The sequence below is a fragment of the Somniosus microcephalus genome, unplaced genomic scaffold (assembly GCF_052327205.1).
Source record: "Somniosus microcephalus isolate GS21.2 unplaced genomic scaffold, FLI_Smic_1.0 unresolved_chr3, whole genome shotgun sequence".
In the NCBI taxonomy this organism is placed as follows: Eukaryota; Metazoa; Chordata; class Chondrichthyes; order Squaliformes; family Somniosidae; genus Somniosus; species Somniosus microcephalus.
Genome location: NW_028225181.1, coordinates 69,580,129 through 69,602,705, shown reverse-complemented (window position 1 = coordinate 69,602,705; position 22,577 = coordinate 69,580,129). Strand labels below are relative to the sequence as shown.

The 22,577-nt window shown below is 49.5% G+C and overlaps 2 protein-coding genes across 2 annotated transcripts in view; one reads left to right on the top strand and one right to left on the bottom strand.

Annotated features, from left to right (window-relative positions):
- Nucleotides 1–4,487, bottom strand: part of LOC147091904 (uncharacterized) — a 42,740-nt gene extending 38,253 nt beyond the window's left edge. Inside the window, exons 1-2 of the mRNA XM_085976928.1 lie at nt 4,232–4,487; nt 3,809–3,973 (exon numbers count right to left, since the gene is read on the bottom strand). The gene's annotated coding sequence lies outside the window, so the exon portion shown is untranslated. The remainder of the gene's footprint in view (nt 1–3,808; nt 3,974–4,231) is intronic.
- Nucleotides 1–21,899, top strand: part of LOC147091903 (uncharacterized) — a 47,080-nt gene extending 25,181 nt beyond the window's left edge. The window contains exon 4 of the mRNA XM_085976927.1: nt 20,591–21,899. Coding sequence (XP_085833053.1) covers nt 20,591–21,732 — 1,142 coding nt within the window. The 3' untranslated portion in view covers nt 21,733–21,899. The remainder of the gene's footprint in view (nt 1–20,590) is intronic.
- Nucleotides 21,900–22,577: the final 678 nt, after the last annotated feature.

Here is a 22,577-nt window from a genome sequence, read left to right as displayed (position 1 = left end):
GCTGAGTGTTTCCAGCATTTCCTGTTGTTATTTCAGGTTTCCAGTATCCGCAGTATTTTGCTATTATCCTTTTGTTACATTGATTGAGGGATAAACATTGGCTAGGACACCGGGGATATTTCCCCTGCTCTTTCCCACATTACAACAGGGACTACACCTCAAAAGTACTTCATTGGCTGTAAAGCACTTCAAGACGTCTGCTGGTCATGAAAGCACTATATAAATGCAAGTCTTTCTTTCTCAAAATAGTGTCATGGGATCTTTTACATCCACCTGAGAGAGCAGACAGGGCCTCAGTTTAATGTCTCATCCGAAAGACGCCACCTCTGACAGTGCCTCAGTACTGCACTGGAGTGTCAGCCTGAATTTTTGTGCTCAAGTCTCTGGAGTGGGACTTGAACCCACAACCTTATGCCTCAGAGGCAAGAGTGTTACCATAGAGTCATAGATTTATACAGCACAGAAAGGGACCCTTCGGCCCATCGTGTCCACACCGGCCATCAAGCCCGGTCTATTCTAATCCCATTTTCCAGCACTTGGTCCATAGCCTTGTATGCTATGGCATTTCAAGTGCTCATCTAAATGCTTCTTGAATGTTGTGAGGATTTAATGCCTCTACCACCCTTTCAGGCAGTGAGTTCCAGATTCCAACCACCCTCTGGGTGAAAAAGCTTTTCCTCGAATCCCCTCTAAACCTCCTGCCCCTTACCTTGAAACTATGCCCCTTGGTTGTTGACCCCTCTACTAAGGGGAAAAGTTCTTTTCTATCTCCCCTATCTATGCCCCTCATAATTTTGTACACCTCAATCAGGTCCCCCCTCAGCCTTCTCTGCTCTAAGGAAAACAACCCCAGCCTGTCCAGTCTCTCTTCATAGCTGAAGCACTCCAGCCCAGGTAACACCCTGGTGAATCTCCTCTGCACCCTCTCCAATGCAATCACATCCTTCCTATAGTGTGGCAACCAGAACTGCACACAGTATTCCAGCTGTGGCCTAACTAGCATTTTGAACAGCTCCATCATAACCCCCCTGCTCTTATATACTATGCCTCGGCTAATGAAGGCAAGTATCCCATATGCCTTCTTAACCACCTTATCTAGCTGTCCTGCTGCCCTCAGGGATCTATGTACATGCACACCAAGGTCGCTCTGATCCTCGGTCCTTCCTAGGGTTCTACCATTCATTGTGCATTCCCTTGTTAGTCCTCCCAAAATACATCACCTCACACTTTTCAGGGTTAAATTCCATTTGCCACTGTGCTGCCCATCTAACCAACCCATCTATATTCTCCTGTAGCCTGAGGCTTCCCTCCTCGCTATTTACCACGTCACCAATTTTTGTGTCATCTGCGAATTTACTGATCATACCTCCTACATTCATATCTAAATCATTAATGTACACTAGAAACAGCAAAGGACCCAGACCCTGTGGTACACCACTGGACCCAGGCTTCCAGTCACAAAAACAACCTTCGACCATCACCCTCTGCCTCCTGCCACTAAGCCAGTTTAGGATGCAACGTGCCAAGGTACCCTGGATCCCATGGGCTCTTACCTTCTTGACCAGTCTCCTATGCGGGACTTTGTCAAAAGCCTTACTGAAGTCCATGTATACCACATCCACAGCATTTTCCTCATCCACACACCTAGTCACCCCCTCGAAAAATTCAATCAGATTGGTCAGACATGATTTACCCTTGACAAAGCCATGCTGACTATCCCCGATTAATCCTTGCCTCTCCAAGTGGAGACCAATTTTGTCCCTCAGAATTTTTTCCAATAATTTCCCTACCACAGATGTTAGGCTCATTGGCCTGTAATTCCCTGGTTTATCCCTGCTACCCTTCTTGAATAATGGTACTACGTTAGCTGTTCTCCAGTCCTCTGGAACATCCCCTGTGGCCAGAGAGGTTCTGAAAATTTGTGTCAGAGCCCCTGCAATCTCCTCCTTTGCCTCACACAGCAGCCTGGGATACATCTCGTCCGGGCCTGGGGATTTATCCACTTTTTGGCCTGCTAAAACCGCTAGTACCTCCTCCCTCTCGATGCTAATATGTTCAAGTATATCACAGTCCCCTTTCCCGATTTCTATGTCTACATCGTCTTTCTCCATAGTGAACACAGATGCAAAAAATTCATTTAAAACCCCGCCTACATCATCTGGCTCTACACACAGATTGCCACTTTGGTCCCTAATGGGCCCTACCCTTTCCCTGGTTATCCTCTTGCCCTTAATATACTTATAAAACATCTTAGGATTTTCCTTTATTTTGCTCGCCAGTGTTATTTCATGGCCCCTCCTCGCTCTCCTAATTTCTTTTTTAAGTATGCCCCTGCACTTTTTATACTCCTCTCGGGCTTCCTCCGTCTTTAGTCTTTTGTAACTGCCAAAAGCCCCCCCCTTTTTTCCTAATGCATTTTTGTATATCCCTTGTCATCCAAGGTTCCCTTTGCTTGTTGGTCCCACCCTTGACCTTTACGGGAACATGTTGGCGTTGTACTCTCTCTATTTCCCTTCTGAAAGTCTCCCACTGCTTTGATGTGGATTTTCCTATAAGTAGCTGCTCCCAGTCCACTTTGGCCAGATCCTGCCTTATCATATTAAAATCGGCCTTCCCCCAATTTAGAACCCTTATTTCCAGGCCATCTTTGTCTTTTTCCATGAACACCTTAAAAGGAGTCGCTGCACTTGTACTGGTTCCTGGGGCCTGATCACCTTCCCCAGGAGCAGGGCCTTGATTCTGGGGGTGTATTATTGCACCGCTTGGTGTACATGAGAAGAGCCCCATCAGGGCGAGTGCGGGAGGGTCAGGGGGCGAGTGCGGGAGGGTCAGGGGGCGAGTGCGGGAGGGTCAGGGGGCGAGTGCGGGAGGGTCAGGGGGCGAGTGCGAGAGGGTCAGGGGGCGAGTGCGGGACGGTCAGGGGGCGAGTGCGGGAGGGTCAGGGGGCGAGTGCGGGAGGGTCAGGGGGCGAGTGCGGGAGGGTCAGGGGGCGAGTGCGGGAGGGTCAGGGGGCGAGTGCGGGAGGGTCAGGGGGCGAGTGCGGGAGGGTCAGGGGGCGAGTGCGGGAGGGTCAGGGGGCGAGTGCGGGAGGGTCAGGGGGCGAGTGCGGGAGGGTCAGGGGGCGAGTGCGGGAGGGTCAGGGGGCGAGTGCGGGAGGGTCAGGGGGCGAGTGCGGGAGGGTCAGGGGGCGAGTGCGGGAGGGTCAGGGGGCGAGTGCGGGAGGGTCAGGGGGCGAGTGCGGGAGGGTCAGCGGGCGAGTGCGGGAGGGTCAGCGGGCGAGTGCGGGAGGGTCAGCGGGCGAGTGCGGGAGGGTCAGCGGGCAAGTGCGGGAGCGTCCATCTCCAGGACCAGTGTGTATCTGAGTCAATGGGACTCTCTGACATTTCTCCCTGGTCCATCTCCAGGACCAGTGTGTATCTGAGTCAATGGGACTCTCTCTGACCTTTCTCCCCAGTCTATCTCCAGGACCAGTGTGTATCTGAGTCAATGGCACTCTCTCTGACCATTCTCCCCAGTCCATCTCCAGGACCAGTGTGTATCTGAGTCAATGGGACACTCTCTCACATTTCTCCCCAGTCCATCTCCAGGACCAGTGTTTATCTGAGTTAATGGGACTCTCTCTGACCTTTCTCCCCAGTCCATCTCCAGGACCAGTGTGTATCTGAGTCAATGGGACACTCTCTCACATTTCTCCCCAGTCCATCTCCAGGACCAGTGTGTATCTGAGTCAATGGGACTTTATCTGACCTTTCTCCCCGGTCCATCTCCAGGACCACTGTGTATCTAAGTCAATGGGACTCTCTCTTACCTTTTTCCCCAGTCGATCTCTGGAAGCTCTTTGAATCGGAAGGGTTCTCTCCGGTTGGTGCTCACAATCTTGTGCTGGTTCACCTGCTGTTGTTCCTCAGTCTACAATCCCTGTTTACTTCGAGCTGAGCACCTTCCTCAATCACACCATCATTCACCGGGAGATCTAATTGTGGCAAAGCAGATAATAAGAACAATATTGAGAGCGTGAAATAATGTAATGTAGACTTTTAATCTGCTTACTAATAATTCAATTTCAAGGCCGAGTATTAGTTTGATTGTGTCCCTTTCCTCAGATCCCCAGTTCGAGGGCTGTGTGCTTAGTTTGGAGATTTTCCTCACTGTAAATTTCCGGCCTCCTGAGACTCCCCCATTTTCACTGCTCTGAGCGGAAATGCGCCATTTTCCGTGCGGAGTTACTAACCGGAGCGGTGACCCTGTGACCCTCCCTCGCTGTGATCTGAACTCGGGGCTGAGCAGCCGCTGTCGGGCCGGGTACTGAATGGAGCCGAGTTCCCTCAGTCACAGAGCGGGCCTTGTAACCCGGGCAACCAGCCTGTTTCTGACCGGCCGGCGCCGCCCGGCCCAGCAGTCAGCAAACCCAGGATCAGCAGGGGAGCGGCACTGCGCCTGCGCGGGAGGGCAGGGAAGCGGCACTGCGCCTGCGCGGGAGTGGGAGAAAGGGAGCGGCACTGCGCCTGCGCTGGAGTGAGAGGGAGGGAGCGGCACTGCGCCTGCGCGGCTGTGCAAGGGAGCGGTACTGCACCTGCGCGGGAGAGAAAAAAGGGAGCGGTACTGCGCCTGCGCGGGAGGGAGAAAGGGAGCGGCACTGCGCCTGCGTGGGAGGGCAAGGCGCGGCACTGCGCCTGCGCCGGAGAGAGCAAGGGAGCGGCACTGCGCCTGCGTGGGAGAGAAAAACGGAGGGGCACTGCGCCTGCGCCGGAGACAGCAAGGGATTGGCACTGCGCCTGCGCCGAAGTGCACGGAGCGGCACGGGGACTGCACGGGAGAGTAATGGGAACGGCACTGGGCCTGCGCGAGAGAGCGATGTCGCACCTACGCATCACTATCGCTCCCAGCGGTGGGAGGACTACATCGTAACATATTTCCGATGTAGTCCTCCCACCACTGGGACCGAAAGTGATGCGTTCGTGCGACATCGCTCTCCCGCGCAGGCTCAGTGCAGCTCCCTTCTTCCCTCTCCCGCGCAGGCGCAGTGCAGCTCCCTTCCTCACACTCCGGCGCAGGCGCAGTGCCGCTCCCTTGCTCCCTCTCCCGCGCAGGCGCAGTGTCGCTCCCTTGTTCCGCGCAGGCGCACTGCCGGGCGGCGCGGGTTGATCGGAGTGAGGGTCAGAAACAGGCTGGTTGCCCGGGTTACAAGGCCCGCTCTGTGACTGAGGGAACTCGGCTCCATTCAGCACCCGGTCCGACAGCGGCTGCTCAGCCCCGAGTTCAGATCACAGCGAGGGAGGGTCACCGCTCCGGTTAGTAAGTCCGCACAGAAAATGGCGCATTTCCGCCCAGAGCAGTGAAAATGGGGGAGTCTCAGGAGGCCGGAAATTTACAGTGAGGAAAATCTCCAAACTAAGCACACAGCCCTCGAACTGGGGATCTGAGGAAAGGGACAAAATCAAAAAAATACTCGGCCTTGAAATTGAATTATTTGTAAGCAGATTAAAAGTCTACATTACATTATTTCACGCTCTCAATATTGTTATTATCTGCTTTGCCACAATTAGATCTCGCAGTGAATGATGGTGTGATTGAGGAAGGTGCTCAGCTCGAAGTAAACAGGGATTGTAGACTGAGGAACAACAGCAGGTGAACCAGCACAGGATTGTGAGCACCAACCAGAGAGAACCCTTCTGATTCAAAGAGCTTCCAGAGATCGACTGGGGAGCAAGGTAAGAGAAAGTCCCATTGACTCAGATACACACTGGTCCTGGAGATGGACTGGGGAGAAAGGTCAGAGACAGTCCCATTGACTCAGATACACACTGGTCCTGGAGATGGACTGGGGAGAAAGGTCAGAGAGAGTGCCATTGACTCAGATACACACTGGTCCTGGAGATAGACTGGGGAGAAAGTTCAGAGAGAGTCCCATTGACACAGATACACACTGGTCCTGGAGATGGACTGGGGAGAAAGGTCAGAGAGAGTCCCATTGACTCAGATACACACTCATCCTGGAGATCGACTGTGGAACAAGGTAGAGAGAGTCCCAATCACTCAGATACACACTATTCCTGGAGATGGACTGGGGAGAAAGGTCAGAGAGAGTCCCCTTGACTCAGATACACACTGGCCCTGGAGATGGACTGGGGAGTGTTAGATCCGTGGTTCAGTGCATAAAGAATTACACGGATGCTGTACATAAACAAACAAAAGGTCTTTACTGGAGGAGGGTTCTCTAGACTGGAGTACAGAGGCATGCGCACAGCTTATATACCGGTGTGGTTACTGCCGGTACTACAGTATACAGGAGCTGTAAAAAGTAGTTCTGACTTAAAGCACATACACTACAATTCCTCCCTTTTTAGATTAATAATACCCCCTTAATATTCAAATAACAATTACATTTTTACATGTACATTCAATAACAAAAAGTCCACTTATAGATTCAGTCTTTGGGGTGGCTTCCTGACCCTTTCGGGATAGCGCCTTTCCGGAGGTTCTTGTTCTTGGTGCAGAGGCGATTCTGACCCCTTTTCATCGGGTAGTTCATCGGGTTCCACTGCTACTGGGTCTGAAGTAGATGCTACCGGTATGTTGGGTTCATCCCCAGGTACTCGAGACATGGGGTTGACGTCTTCTTGTGATGCTATGATCTGATCGACGTGGCGTCTCACAATGTTCTCCCCGACATCCGCCGTGTACATTAATAGCCCATGCCTTGTACATATCGTTCCGGGTTGCCACTTCTCTGTTCGATAGTCACGGGCCAAGACTGGTTGCCCTACATTGAAGCTCCTTGTCGGCTTCTCGTTGATGTGCTGGAATTGTTTGTCCTCAACATTTCTTCGCACATTTGGTCTTAGCAAATCCAGACGAGATCTCAACCTTCTGTTAAAGAACATCATGGCCGGGGTCTGATTGGTAACTGCATGTGTCGCGTTTCAGTAGGCTAATAAGAAATTGTCCATCTTATGCTGTAGTGGAATTTCCTCGTCGCACATGGCCTTTATCGCCTTCTTAAAGGTTTGAACGAACCTCTCAGCCAATCCATTGGTGGCTGGATGATACGGGGCGGATGTGTAATGCCTTACCCCATTCCTTTTCATGAATTTTTGGAACTCGTTGGACACAAACTATGGTCCATTATCATAGCAGATCTGCTCTGGCAAACTGTTTCTGGCAAATATGGTCCGTAGGACTGCAATCGTTTTCTCTGTAGTGGTTGAAGATATCTTTATCACCTCAGGCCACTTTGAATGAGCATCCACTGCTATTAAGAACATTGATTTCGCTGGTCCATTCATGGACTCAATGTGCACCCGTTGCCATGGAGAGGAGGGCCATTCTCATGGGTGTAGAGGGGCATGTGGTGGTGCATTTTGGACCTTCTGGCATCCTAAGCAGCTCTTAGTTAGGTCTTCGATTTGTTGATCGATTCCCGGCCACCACACATAAGCCCTAGCAAGGCTTTTCATTTTCACTCCCCCCAGATGACCTTCATGTAGCTCCTTTAGCACTCTCTCCCTTAACTTGGGTGGAATCACCACTCTGGATCCACACATCACTGTCCCCTGGCATACTGACAGCTGTTCTCTTCTGGATGAGAATGCTGGCAACAGTGAGTCGCCATGTGTTGGCCACCCCCTCATCGTCAATTCATATACCCGTGACAGCATCGGATCATTGCGGGTCTCCCTCTCTATATCCGCGTTTGTTACTGGCAATCGTTCAATTATCGATGAATAAAATATCTCGATAGGGTCCACTGCTGGTGCTTCCTCCACTGTCGGCAATGGCAGGTGCGATAGCCCATCAGCGTTCCCATGCTGTTTCGTGCCTTTATATTCTATTTCATATTGATTCGCCCCTAGAAACAGGGACCATCTTTGTAACCGCTGTGCAGTCATTACTGGCACGCCCTTCTTAGGATTAAAGATGGAGACAAGTGGTTGGTGGTCAGTCAGCAAGGTGAACTTCTGCCCATGCAGATAATGGTTGAATTTTTTTACTCCCCATACTAGGCTGACGGCCTCCCTGTCAACCTGGGCGTAGTTGCGCTCGGCTGAGGTAAGTGACCGAGACACAAAAGCCACTGGCCTCTCCAACCCGTCTGGGAATTTGTGCGACAGCACCGCTCCAATGCCGTAGGGTGATGCATCACATGCCAAGCGAATTGGAAGTGCTGGGTTGAAATGGGCCAACACCTCTTTTGATGTGATCAATTCTTTACACTTCTGGAAAGCTCGTCTACGTTCATCATCCCACTTCCATGGTACCCCTGTTTGCAGTAGGGTGTTCAGCGGGTGTAGTACCATAGACAAATTTGGTAAGAACTTGTAATAGTTTACCAGCCTGAGGAACGACCTCAGTTGTGACACGTTTTCCAGTGCTGGAGCCTTGACTACTGCCTCAATCTTGTCAGAGGACTTATGTAACCCCTCTTCATCGATGACGTGGCCGCAATACGAGATCTGTTTCTGGAAAAACTCGCACTTGTGGCGATTAGCTCGTAGCCCACATTCCTTTAATCTGGCGAGCACCTTCTCCAAGTTAGCGAGGTGATCACCGTCATTTTCGCCCGTGACCAAGATGTCGTCCAAATAACACTGGGTCCCTGGAATCCCTTGCAGGACCTGATCCATCGCCCTTTGCCAGATAGCCGGAGCCGAGGCTACTCCAAACACCAGCTGGTTGTATTGATAGAGACCTTTATGGGTGTTGATCATAAGGTAATGTTTCGAAGCTTCTTCTACCTCCATCTGCAAGTACGCCTGGGCTAGATCAATTTTGGTGAAGCGTTTACCACCAGATAGCGAGGCGAAAATATCCTCAATTCGTGGAAGCGGATATTGCACCGTGTGAAGGACTGGGTTCACTGTCACCTTAAAATCCCCACAGATGCGGATCTTCTTTGGTTCCCCAGGCATATTACTCAATGACCTCTTCATTACAGGGACGATGGGTGTAGCCCACTCACTCCAGTCCACTTTGGACAGTACTCCTGAATGTTCCAACCCTTCCAGCTCTGCTTCAACCGCTGGCCTGGCCTTCAGAAACTTTGGGCTTGCATTATCCTCTATTTTAATTGTTGCTGTTATTCCTTTTAGTGTTCCTAGTCCCTCCTGGAACACTTCTTTTGCGTCAGTTAGCATTTTTGACAGTCGTCCAGGTGTGACGTCGTCATCCTTTTTGGCCTCCACCTTCAGTGCCTGTATGGAATGCCAATCTAAATGTATCTTCCGGATCCACTCACGTCCTAGCAGTGGTGGTCCTCCATTTGGCAATACATATATATCCATTTTAGGTATTTCCTGACCTTCATATGTCACTTTCACCCTTATTTTTCCTTTGGGGTAGACTTTTTGCCCCGTATACGTCTTCAAGACAATCTCTGTAGCTTTCAAGGGTATGTGTGAAAATAGCCGCTTGTAGTCTCTTTGATTTATGACTGTTAGAGCTGACCCTGTGTCCAATTCCATTTCCACTTGGACTCCGTCTATCTTGAGTGTAACCCAGATAGTCTGGTGATCCTCTATTTCGGTTACATTATGTAGTTTCAGACAACCCAGCTCCTTGCTTCCGGAGTCTGTGTCACTTTTCTGTTCGTCTGAACCACTGTCCATCACCTGGTGTACCTTTTTGTACTTCTCCTGTGGAGATTTCTTACTGTTGGTTTTCTTCCCAGACCTGCAGACCCTTGCTATGTGTCCTGCTTTCCCACACTGTCTGCACACTTGGTCCTTGAACCAACAATCTTTCTGGTCATGTGTTGTTCTGCCGCAGCGATAGCACTTCCTTGTTCCATAGGTCATTTCATTGGTGCCGTATTCTTGCGGTCTCCATTGTATCTCTGCAGCGCCCCTTGCGGATGCTTCGTGTGATACTGCCATATTGAAAGCTTTGTCCAGCGTAAGGTCCTTTTCTGATAGAAGCCGTTTCTGGGTTCCTTCACTTTGTAGCCCACACACAAACTTGTCCCTTAACGTGTCTGCTAGTCCCGCTCCAAACTGGCAGTATTTCGATAGCTTGCGCAGTTCCGTTAGGTACTCAGCATTGCTTTCGTCTTTGTGTTGGTTCCTTTTATGGAACTTAAATCGTTCTGCTATCAGCAGCGGTGTTGGGCTTAAGTGGTCCTGTAGGATTTCTACTATGCTTCCAAAATCCTTGTTTACTGGCTTCTCTGGGGTTATTAGATTCCGCAGTAACCCATAAGTTTTTGCACCCATGGAATTTAACAGAACCAGTGCTTTATTAGCATCTGGCACTTCATTCGCCCTGCAGTACACCTCAATACGTTCCACATATGTCGCCCAATCTTCGACTTCATTGTCAAACGTAGAGATACTGCCACTCTTCGGCATCCTTGGTTGTGCGTTATCTATCCCCAATGGCGCCTCCCACGCTTCCCCTTCTTCTCCGCTGGCACAAAATGGCGTCTCCCGCGCTTTCCTTCCTTCCCGCGCTCGCCCGTCTTCTCCGCTGCGGCTTCGCAAAATGGCGTCTCCCGCGCTCTTCCTTCTCCGCGGCTCAATGACGCCTCCCGCGCTCTCCCTGCTTCTCCGTGGCTCAATGGCGTCTCCCGCGCTTTCCCTGCTTCTCCACGGCTCAATGGCGTCTCCCCTTGCTTCGCCCCGTGGACCTTGATCAGCCCGTGATCCCTGGCTGTGCTCTGCGCGTTCTTCTCTTGATATTTGTCGACGCCGCTCGGTCTAGAACCCGGCTGTTTCTTACCCTCTCTCTCTCCGGTTTTGCAGTATTTTTCCACGATGCCGCTCGGTGATCAATCCCCGGCTGCGTCCTGCTCTCTTCACCCTTTTTCTTACCCCGTCGACGCTGCCCGGCTCTCTCTGCCGTCGGTCGGCTCCAGCCGCCGCTGCTCGGGAAGGGTCTGCTCAGGACCTGTCGTCGGTCTCTTACTGCTCGTTGTGGCTGGGGAACCAAGCCCGTCGCTCCACAGCCTCCCCAGCGAAGATGGATCTCTGCCTGACTGCTGGGCGGTTGCTCGCGGTCGACGCCCGTGTTCCTGGACTCGACTATTTTTTTATTTTTTGTTTTGTTTAATGTTGCAGGTAGATTCGCATCAACACTCGTCGCCACTGTTAGATCCGTGGTTCAGTGGATAAAGAATTACACGGATGCTGTACATAAACAAACAAAAGGTCTTTACTGGAGGAGGGTCATCTCTAGACTGGAGTACAGAGGCATGCGCACAGCTTATATACCGGTGTGGTTACTGCCGGTACTACAGTATACAGGAGCTGTAAAAAGTAGTTCTGACTTAAAGCACATACACTACAGGGAGAAAGGTCAGAGAGAGTCCCATTGACTCAGATACACACTGGTCCTGGAGATGGACTGCGGAGAAAGGTCAGCGAGAGTCCCATTGACTCAGATACACACTGGTCATAGAGTCATAGAGTTATACAGCACAGAAAGAGGCCCTTCGGCCCATCGCGTCCGCGCCGGCCATCATGCCCTGTCTAATCTAATCCCATTTTCCAGCATTTGGTCCGTAGCCCTATATGCCCTGGCATTTCAACTGCTCATCCAAATGCTTCTGGAATGTTGTGAGGGTTCCTGCCTCTACCACCCTTTCAGGCAGTGAGTTCCAGATTCCAACCACCCTCTGGGTGAAAAAGTTCTTCCTCAAATCCCCTCTAAACCTCCTGCCCGTTACCTTGAATCTATTCCCCCTTGTTATTGACCCCTCTACTAAAGGAAAAAGTTCCTTTCTGTCTACCCTATCTATGCCCCTCATAATTTTGTACACCTCAATCAGGTCCCCTCTCAGCCTTCTCTGCTCCAAGGAAAACAACCGCAGCCTGTCCAGTCTTTCTTCATAGCTGAAGTGCTCCAGCCCAGGTAACATCCTGGTGAATCTCCTCTGCACCCTCTCCAATGCAATAAAATCCTTCCTATAGTGTGGCAACCAGAACTGTACACAGTATTCCAGCTGTGGCTTAACCAGTGTTTTGTACAGCTCCATCATAACCTCCCTGCTCTTATATTCTATGCCTTGGCTAATGAAGGCAAGTATCCCATATGCCTTTTTAACCACCTTATCCACCTCTTCTGCTGCCTTCAGGGATCTATGTACATGCACACCAAGGTCCCTCTGATCCTCTGTCTTTCCTAGGGTCTTACCATTCATTGTGTATTCCCTTGCCTTGTTTGTCCCTCCAAAATGCATCACCTCACACTTTTCAGGGTTAAATTCCATTTGCCACTGTTCTGCCCATCTGACCAACCCATCTATATTGTGCTGCAGACTGAGGCTACCCTCCTCGCTAATTACCACCCCACCAATTTTCCTGGAGATGGACTGTGGAGAAAGGTCAGAGAGAGCCCCATTAACACAGATACACACTGGTCCTGGAGATGGACTTTGGAGAAAGGTCAGAGAGAGTCCCATTGACTCAGATACACACTGGTCCTGGAGATGGACTGGGGAGAAAGGTCAGAGAGAGTCCCATTGACTCAGATACACACTGGTCCTGGAGATGGACTCGCCCCCTGACCCTCCCGCATTCGCCCCCTGACCCTCCCGCTCTCGCCCCCTGACCCTCCCGCTCTCGCCCCCTGACCCTCCCGCACTCGCCCCATGACCCTTCCATACTCGCCCTGATGGGGCTCTTCTCAAGTAAACCAAGCGGTGCAATAATACACCCCAGAATCAAGGCCCTGCTCCTGGGGAAGGTGATCAGGCCCCAGGAACCAGTACAAGTGAGCAAAGTCAGGGTCAAGGCCCTGCTCCTGGGGAAGGTGATCAGGCCCCAGGAACCAGTACAAGTGAAGCGACTCCTTCTCCCGGAGATTTATGAAACATGAATACTCCAAGAGTTGACCAAAAATCAGGTTAGTAATATTAATCAAGGAGTCAATTTCTGCTGTAAGGAGGGATGATACCTTAGCAGGTTCCTCTAATGAGGCCATATGGGTAGAACTTAAAAACAAAAAGGGGGCAAGCACTTTGCTGGGAGTGTACTATAGGCCCCCAAACAGGAAAGGGGAGATAGAGGAACAGATATGTAGGCAAATCTCAGAGAAGTGTAGAAATAATAGGGTAATAATTGTTGGGGATTTCAACTTCCCCAATATTAACTGGGATAGTCAGAGTGTGAAAGGCTTAGAGGGTGTGGAATTCTTAAAGTGCATCCAGGAGAGCTTTTTCAGCCAACATGTAGAAAGTCCTACAAGAGAGGGGGCGGCACTGGACCTAATTAGAGTGAATGTAGCAGGGCAAGTGGTAGAAGCATTAGTAGGAAAGCATTTTGGTGACAGTGACCATAATTCGGTGAGATTTAAGGTGGTTATGGAAAAGGACAAAGATGGACCGGAAATAAAGGTTCTAAATTGGGGGAAGGCCGATTTTAATATGATAAGGCAGGATCTGGCCAAAGTGGACTGGGATCAGTTACTTGTAGGAAAATCCACATCAGAGCAGTGGGAGTCTTTCAGAAAGGAAATAGAGAGAGTACAACGCCAACATGTTCCCGTAAAGGTCAAGGGTGGGACCAACAAGCCCAGGGAACCCTGGATGTCAAGGGACATACAAGAATGGATTAGGAAAAAAAGGGAGGCTTTTGGCAGATACAAAGGACTAAAAACAGTGGAAGCCCTAGAGGAGTATAGAAAGTGCAGGGGGGTACTTAAAAAAGAAATTAGGAGAGCGAAGAGGGGTCATGAAAAAACACTGGCGGGCAAAATAAAGGAAAATCCCAAGGTCTTTTATTAGTATATTAAGGGCAAGAGGATAACCAGGGAAAGAGTAGAGCCCATTAGGGACCAAAGTGGCAATCTGTGTGTAGAGCCAGAAGATGTAGGTGAGGTTTTAAATTAATATTTTGCATCTGTGTTCACTATGGAGAAGGACGATGCGGGCATAGAAATCAGGCAGGGAGTTTGTGATATACTTGAACAAATTATTATTGAGAGGGAGGAGGTTCTAGTGGTTTTAGCGGGCTTAAAAGTGGATAAACCCCCAGGCCCAGACGAGATGTATCCCAGGCTGCTGTGAGGCAAGGGAGGAGATTGCAGGGGTTCTGGATGGATTGGAGGGTAGCTAATATTACCCCACTATTCAAAAAAGGTGGTAGAGAGAAAACGGGGAATTATATCGGTTGTGGGGAAAATGCTAGAGTCCATTATAAAAGATGTAATAGCAGAGCAGTTGGAAAACAGTGACGGGATCGGACAAAGTCAACATGGATTTACAAAAGGTAAATCATGCTTGACTAATCTACTGGAATTTGTTGAGGATGTAACTGGTAGAATAGATAAGGGAGAACCAGTGGATGTGGTGTATTTGGACTTTCAGAAGGCTTTCAATAAGGTACCGTAGAAGAGATTAGCGTGTAAAGTTAAGGCACATGGGATTGGGGGCAAGGTACTGACTTGGATAGAGAACTGGTTGGCAGACAGGAAGCAAAGAGTTGGAATAAATGGGTCTTTTTCCGAGTGGCAGGCAGTGACTAGTGGGGTACCGCAGGGATCGGCCCTAGGACCCCAGCTATTCACAATATATATAAATGATCTAGACGAGGGAACTAGATGTAACATCTCCAAGTTTGCAGACGACACAAAGCAGGGTGGGCGTGTGTGAGGAGGATGCTGAGAAACTCCAGTATGATTTGGGCAGGTTGGGTGATTAGGCAGAAACATGGCAGATGCAGTATAATGTGGATAAATGCAAGGTTATCCACTTTGGTGGCAAAAACAGGAAGGCAGATTATTATCTGAATGGCAATAGATTGGGAGAAGGGGAAGTGCAACGAGACCTGGGTGTCCTTGTGCACCAGTCGCTGAAGGTAAGCATGCAGGTGCAGCAGGCGGTTAAGAAGGCAAATGGTATGTTGGCCTTCATAGCGAGAGGGTTTGAGTACAGGAACAAGGATGTCTTGCTGCAGTTGTATAGGGCCTTGGTGAGATCACACCTTGAGTATTGTGTGCAGTTTTGGTCACCTTATCTGAGGAAGGATGTTCTTGCCATGGAGGGAGTGCAGCGAAGATTCACCAGACTGATACCTGGGATGGCAGGAATGACGTATGAGGAGAGATTGGGTCGATTGGGCTTATACTCGCTGGAGTTTAGAAGAATGAGAGGGGATCTCATTGAAACTTATAAAATTCTAACAGGACGAGATAGACTGAATGCAGGAAGGATGTTCCCGATGGCCGGGGAGTCCAGAACCAGGGCTCACAGTGTAAGGATAATAGGTAAGCCATTTAGGACAGAGATGACTGTAAAAGCTTTTATAGATATGTGAAGAGAAAAAGATTGGTGAAGTCAAGCGTAGGTCCCTTACAGTCAGAATCAGGGGAATTTATAATGGGAAACAAGGAAATGGCAGACCAACTAAATACATACTTTGGTTCTGTCTTCACAAAGGAGGACACAAATAACCTCCCAGAGATGCCGGGGAACATAGGGTCTGATGAAAGGGAGGAACTGAAAGAAATCATTATTTGTAGGGAAATGGTGTTTGGAAAATTGATGGGACTGAAGGCTGATAAATCCCCAGGGCCTGATGGTCTACATCCCAGGGTACTTAAGGAAGTGGCCCTAGAGATAGTCGATGCATTGCTGGTCATCTTCCAGAACTCGATAGACTCTGGAACGGTACCCATGGATTGGAGGGCAGCTAATGTTACCCCACTATTCAAAAAAGGTGGTAGAGAAAAAGCGGGGAATTATAGGCCGGTAAGCCTGACATCGGTAGTGGGGAAAATGCTAGAGTCTATTATAAAAGATGTAATAGCAGAGCACTTGGAAAGCAGTGACAGGATCGGACAAAGTCAACATGGATTTACAAAAGGTAAATCATGCTTGACTAATCTACTGGAATTTTTTGAGGATGTAACTGGTAAAATAGATAAGGGAGAACCAGTTGATGTGGTGTATTTGGACTTTCAGAAGGCTTTCGATAAGGTCCCGCATAAGAGATTAGCATGCAAAATTAAGGCACATGGGATTGGGGGCAAGGTATTGACTTGGATAGAGAACTGGTTGGCGGATAGAAAGCAGAGATTTGGAATAAATGGGTCATTTTCTGAGTGGCAGGCAGTGACTAGTGGGGTATCACAAGGATTGCTCCTAGGACCCCAGCTGTTCACAATATACATTAATGATCTGGACGAGGGAATTGGATGTAATGTCTCCAAATTTGCAGACGACACAAAGCTGGGAGGGAGGGTATGCTGTGAGGAGGATGTGAAACTCCAGTACGATTCAGACAGGTTGGGTGATTGGACAGAAACATGGCAAATGCACTATAATGTGGATAAATGTGAGGTTATCCACTTTGGTGGCAAAAACAGGAAGGCAGATTATGATTTGAATGGCAATAGATTCGGAGAAGGGGAAGTGCAAAGAGACCTGGGTGTTCTTGTGCACCAGTCGCTGAAGGTAAGCATGCAGGTGCAGCAGGCGGTTAAGAAGGCAAATGGTATGTTGGCCTTCGTAGCAAGAGGGTTCGAGTACAGGAACAAGGATGTCTTGCTGCAGTTGTGCAGGGCCTTGGTGAGACCACATCATGAATATTGTGTGCAGTTTTGGTCGCCTTATCTGAGGAAGGACGTTCCTGCCATGGAAGGAGTGCAGCGAAGATTCACCAGGCTGATACCTGGGATGGCAGGAATGACGTATGAGGAGAGATGTGTCGATTGGGCTTATACTCACTGGAGTTTAGAAGATTGAGAGGGGATCTCATCGAAACCTATAAAATTCTGTCTGGCCTGGACAGACTGGATGCAGGAAGATTGTTTCCAATGGCCGGGGAGTCCAGAACCAGGGGTCATAGTCTAAGGATAAGGGGTGGCCCTTTTGGACAGAGATGAGGAGGAATTTCTTTACCCAAAGACTGGTGAACCTGTGGAATTCTCTGCCACAGAGGGCGGTGGAGGCCAGTTCATTAAATGTATTCAAGAAAGAGTTGGATAGATTTCTTAAGGCTAAAAGGGATCAAGGGATATGGGGAGAAGGCAGGGACAGGGTACTGGAATTTGGATGATCAGCCATGATCTCATTGAACGGCAGAGCAGGCTCGAAGGGCCGAATGGCCTACTCTGCTCCTATCTTCCATGTTTCTATCTGCTATGTCCAGACCCCTCATGATTTTGAACACCTCTATCAAATCTCCTCTCAACCTTCTCTGCTCTAAGGAGAACCACGCCAGTTTCTCCAGTCTATCCACGTAACTGAAATCCCTTATCCCGGGAACCATTCTTGTAAATCTTTTCTGCACCCTCTCTGAGGCCTTCACATCGTTCAGAAAGTGCAGTGCCCAGAATTGGACACAAAACTCCAGTTGAGGCCGAACCAGTGTTTTATAAAGGTTCATCATAACCTCCTTGCTTTTGGACTCTATGCCTCTATTTATTAAGCCCAGGATCCCGCACGCTTTTTTAACCACTTTCTCAACCTGTCCTGCCTCCTTCAATGATTTGTGCACACATACCCCCAGGTCTCTCTGTTCATGCACACATTTTAGAATTGTACCCTTTAGTTTATATTGCCTCACTTGGTTCTTCCTACCAAAATGTATCACTTCGCACTTTTCTGCGTTAAATTTCATCTGCCACGTGTCCGCCCATTCCACCAGCCTGTCTATGTCTTCTTGAAGTCTATCACTATCCTCCTCACTGTTCACTATACTTCCAAGTTTTGTGTCATCTGCAAATTTTGAAATTGTGCCCTGCACACCCAAGTCTAAGTCATTAATATATATCAAGTAAAGCAGTGGTCCTAGTACCAACCCCTGGGGAACACCACTGTGTACCTTCCTCCTTTCCGAAAAACAACCGTTCACCACGACTCTCTGTTTTCTGTCACTTTGCCAATTTCGTATCCATGCTGCCACTGTCCCTTTTATTCCATGGGCTTCAACTTTGCTGGCAAGCCTATTATGTGGCACTTGTCGAACGCCTTTTGGAAATAAATGTTCATCACGTTAACAGCATTGCCCTCACCAACCCTCTCTGTTACCTCATCAAAAGCTCAATCAGAATCAGAGCGGCCGGGCCCGGCAGACATGCGGCCAGGGCCCCGGCACCAGGAAACCCAGGATGCAGCACCCCCCCGATCCGAGCCATCGCTTCCCGGTTTCTTCAGCCGGTTCCACCGAGTCCGAATTGGGAAAAGGACAGGAGCCAGGCTTCCAGAATGGCCCGCGGCCCCGGGGAGCATGCGCACTCTCAGCTGGGAAATCAGCATGTTGGATAGAGCGGTTTCTGGGGCGCGGTGAATTGTGGGTGCTACGGTAGCCATTAGTCAGCGGCTGTCGGGAAGAGTCTTATTGCAGGCTGACGGAAGTTAGGTCCCTGGCCGCCTGTGTAGGTCTTTTTGTTGCTTCATTGTTGAGAATGTAACTAGTAAAATAGATAAGGGAGAACCAGTGGATGTTGTGTATTTGGACTTTCAGAAGGCTTTCGATAAGGTCCCGCATAAGAGATTAGCATGTAAAGTTAAGGCACATGGGATTGGGGGCAAGGTATTGACTTGGATAGAGAACTGGTTGGCAGACAGAAAGCAAAGAGTTGGAATAAACGGGTCTTTTTCCGAGTGGCAGGCAGTGACTAGTGGGGTACCGCAGGGATCGGTCCTTCGACCCCAGCTATTCACACTATATATTAATGATCTAGACAAGGGAACTAGATGTAATATCTCCAAATTTGCAGACGACACAAAGCTGGGCGGGTGTGTGTGCTGTGAGGAGGATGCCGAGAAACTACAGGATGATTTGGACAGGTTGGGTGATTGGGCAGAAGCATGGCAGATGCAATAAAACGTGGATAAATGTGAAGTTATCCACTTTGTTGGCCAAAACAGGAAGGCAGATTATTATCTGAATGGCAATAGATTGGGAGAAGTGGAAGTGCAACGAGACCTGGGTGTCCTTGTGCACCAGTCGCTGAAGGTAAGCATGCAGGTGCAGTAGGCGGTTAAGGAGGCAAATGGTATGTTGGCCTTCATAGCGAGAGGGTTTGAGTACAGGAACAAGGATGTCTTACTGCAGTTGTACAGGGCCTTGGTGAGACCACATCTTGAGTAGTGTGCAGTTTTGTTCGCCTTATCTGAGGAAGGATGTTCTTGCCATGGAAGGAGATCAGCGAAGATTTGCCAGGCTGATACCTGGGATGGCAGGAATGACTTATGAGGAGAGATTGGGACGATTGGGCTTGTACTCGCTGGAGTTTAGAAGAATGAGAGGGGATCTCATTGAAACTTATAACATTCTGACAGGACTGGACAGACTAGATGCAGGAAGGATGTTCCCGATGGTCGGGGAGTCCAGAGCCAGGGGTCACAGTCTAAGGATAAGGGGTAAGCCATTTAGGACAGAAATGAGGAGGAATTTCTTCACCCAGAGAGTGGTGAACCTGTGGAATTCTCTACCACAGAAGGCAGTAGAGGCCAATACATTAAATATATTCAAGAAGGAGTTGGATATATTTCTTAAGGCTAAAGGGATCAAGGGGTATGGGGAGAAAGCAGGGACCGGGTACTGAATTTTGATGATCAGCCATGATCGCATTGAATGGCGGAGCAGGCTCGAGGGGCCGAATGGCCTACTCCTGCTCCTATCTTCTATGTTTGTATGTTTCTATGCTTCAGTTTGAGCTGGAGTGGAGATGGAGGAGAAGCTGCTGGGTTTAACCCCCAGCACTTCTGAGCCCAGGAGGACCCAACAATTTCCAATGTTAGACTGTCAAGGGAGGTGGATTATAGGGGAGATTAGGTTGTTACACAGACACTGTCCGTACAATGTAAAAGAGTATTGTTTTAAGAACAAGTATTTCTGTACAGGCTTTTAATCCAGTTTACATCTACAGATTTGTTTCAATTCATTCTTGGGATGTGGGCGTAGCTCGCAAGAGCAGCAAATATTGCCAATCCCCAGTTTCCCGTTGAGAAGGGGGTGGTGAGTCGCCTTCTTGAACTACTGCAGTCCGTGTGGTGAAGGTATTCCCACAATGTTGTTCGGTAAGGAGTTCCAGGATTATGACCCAGCAACGATGAATATATCTGAGTCAGGATGATGTGTGACTTTGAGGGGAACTTGGATGTGATGGTGCTCCCATACAACAGCTGCCCTTGTCCTTCTAGGTGGTGGAGGTTGCGGGTTTTGGAGGTTCTATCAAAGTTCCGATCGAGTTGCAGATGTATAAAGTTCCTTTCCTTCGCCCCCTCCCCCTCCCACACCCATCTCTCTCTCTCTCTCTCTCTCCTCCCATAGAGGCCAGAGTCTTGTGTAGGCCCAGACCAGGTGGACATCAGTGAACCAGTTGGGTTTTCATGTCAATCCGTCAGCTTTCATGGTCACTTTTTTCTAGTGCCGGTCCCACAAATGACCAGATTCATTGAGCTCAATTTCACAACCTGCCTTTGTTTTCTTGTGGGTTGTCTCTCACGCTCCCTGTTTTAAATTAATTTTACAGGGCACTGGAAGGGGAGGATTTACAGACAGGAAGCTCAAACCAAACATCACTTCAAGGTCTGACAGAGTCACTCGACTCATCGGATCTGAATATCATTGGCCTTTGAACATGGAATCAAAAAGCACCGTTCACAGCAGGGAGAAACTGTATACGTGTTCTGTGTGTGGACGAGGCTTCAGCCAGTCATCTGGCCTATCGAGGCACAAGCGTATTCACACCGGGGAGAGGCCGTTCACCTGCTCTGAGTGTGGGAAGGTATTCACTCAGTCATCTGACCTTCAGACACACCAGCGTGTTCACACTGGGGAGAGGCCGTTCACCTGCTCTGAGTGTGGGAAGGGATTCACTCAGTCATCCCACCTACTGAGACACCAGCGAGTTCACACTGGGGAGAGGCCGTTCACCTGCTCTGAGTGTGGGAAGGGATTCACTAATTCATCCCACCTGCTGACACACCAACGAGTTCATACTGGGGAGAGGCCGTTCACCTGCTCTGAGTGTGGGAAGGGATTCACTCAGTCATCTGACCTTCAGACACACCAGCGTGTTCACACCGGGGAGAGGCCATTCACCTGCTCTGAGTGTGGGAAGGGGTTCACTATTTCATCCCACCTGCTGACACACCAGCAAGTTCATACTGGGGAGAGGCCGTTCACCTGCCCTGAGTGTGGGAAGGGATTCACTAATTCATCCAACCTGCTGACACACCAGCGAGTTCACACTGATGAGAGACCTTTTAAATGCCTGGACTGTGGGAAGTGCTATAAAGGTTCCGGGGAACTGATACGCCATCAACGTGTTCACACTGGGGAGAGACCGTTCAGATGCTCTCACTGTGGGACTGAGTTCAGGCGATCATCTGACCTCACTGTACACCAGCACACTCACACTGGGGAGAGGCCGTTCACCTGCTGCGTATGTGGGAAGGGATTCACTCGCTCATCCCACCTGCTGACACACCAGCGAGTTCATACTGATGAGAGACCTTTTAAATGCTCGGACTGTGGGAAGTGCTATAAAGGGTCCGGGGAACTGATACGCCATCAGCGAGTTCACACTGACGAGAGGCCGTTCAGGTGCTCTCACTGTGGGACTGGGTTCAGGCGATCATCTGAGCTCACTGTCCACCAGCGCACTCACACTGGGGAGAGGCCATTCACCTGCTCCGTGTGTGGGAAGGGATTCACTCAGTCATCCCACCTGCTGAATCACCAGCGAGTTCACACTGGGGAGAGGCCGTTCACCTGCTCTGAGTGTGGGAAGGGATTCACTCAGTCATCCCACCTCCTGACACACCAGCGAGTTCACAAGTGACTGCAGGGGTTGGATTCTGCTGTTGTTGCTGCTGTTAATCACATCCAGGACTGAACCATGTTCATTCTGACAGGTGGGGATTGTTTCTGCTGATGTTAATAACTCCGGCAACTGGGCTGGAGTTTAACATCCTGGATATATGTCAAATAAATCAGCTTTGTTTTAAACACATTGTTGTGGGTTTTTGTCTTTCCCACCTGAGTGTTTAGCATCACCTGGCTGGAGCTCAGAAAGGACAATTTGGAGGAGGATCGTACGGCAGGAACAGAACTCCAGCCTACCGTCTACTGCCGCCGCTAACCTCCCGCTGAATATCACAGGAGGCACAATGCAACCCAATTTCACCCCCTTGTTGTCCAAGTAGTGTGTGGCCTCCTTATTCTTTCCACCAAAACACACCACCTCACACTGATCTACAGTGAAATTCATTTGCCAATTACACGCCCTTTCTGAAATTTATTAATATCTTCTTGCATTTTGTCTTCCTCAGTATTAACTCTACCTTCCAATTTAGTGCTATCGACAAACTTTGAAATTGCTCTTCTGATTCCCGAGTCCAAATCGTTTATGAACGTGATCCCAGCACCGATCCCTGTAGAACACCACTTCCCACCTTTTGCCAGTCTGAGTAGCTGCTCCCAACCCCTACTCTCTGTTTTCTGTTTTGTGACCAGCTTGCTATCCATAAACAGTATGTAAGATCGACAAGATGACCCAGGTCAGGCTGTGTGGAGGGAAGGGCCAGGCAGCAGAATGGATGGAAAGCTGTCTACAAAACAGAAATCAGAGGCTTGGAGTTAAGGGAAGTTTGTTGCGATCTTTCCATCCATTCTGCTGCCTGACCC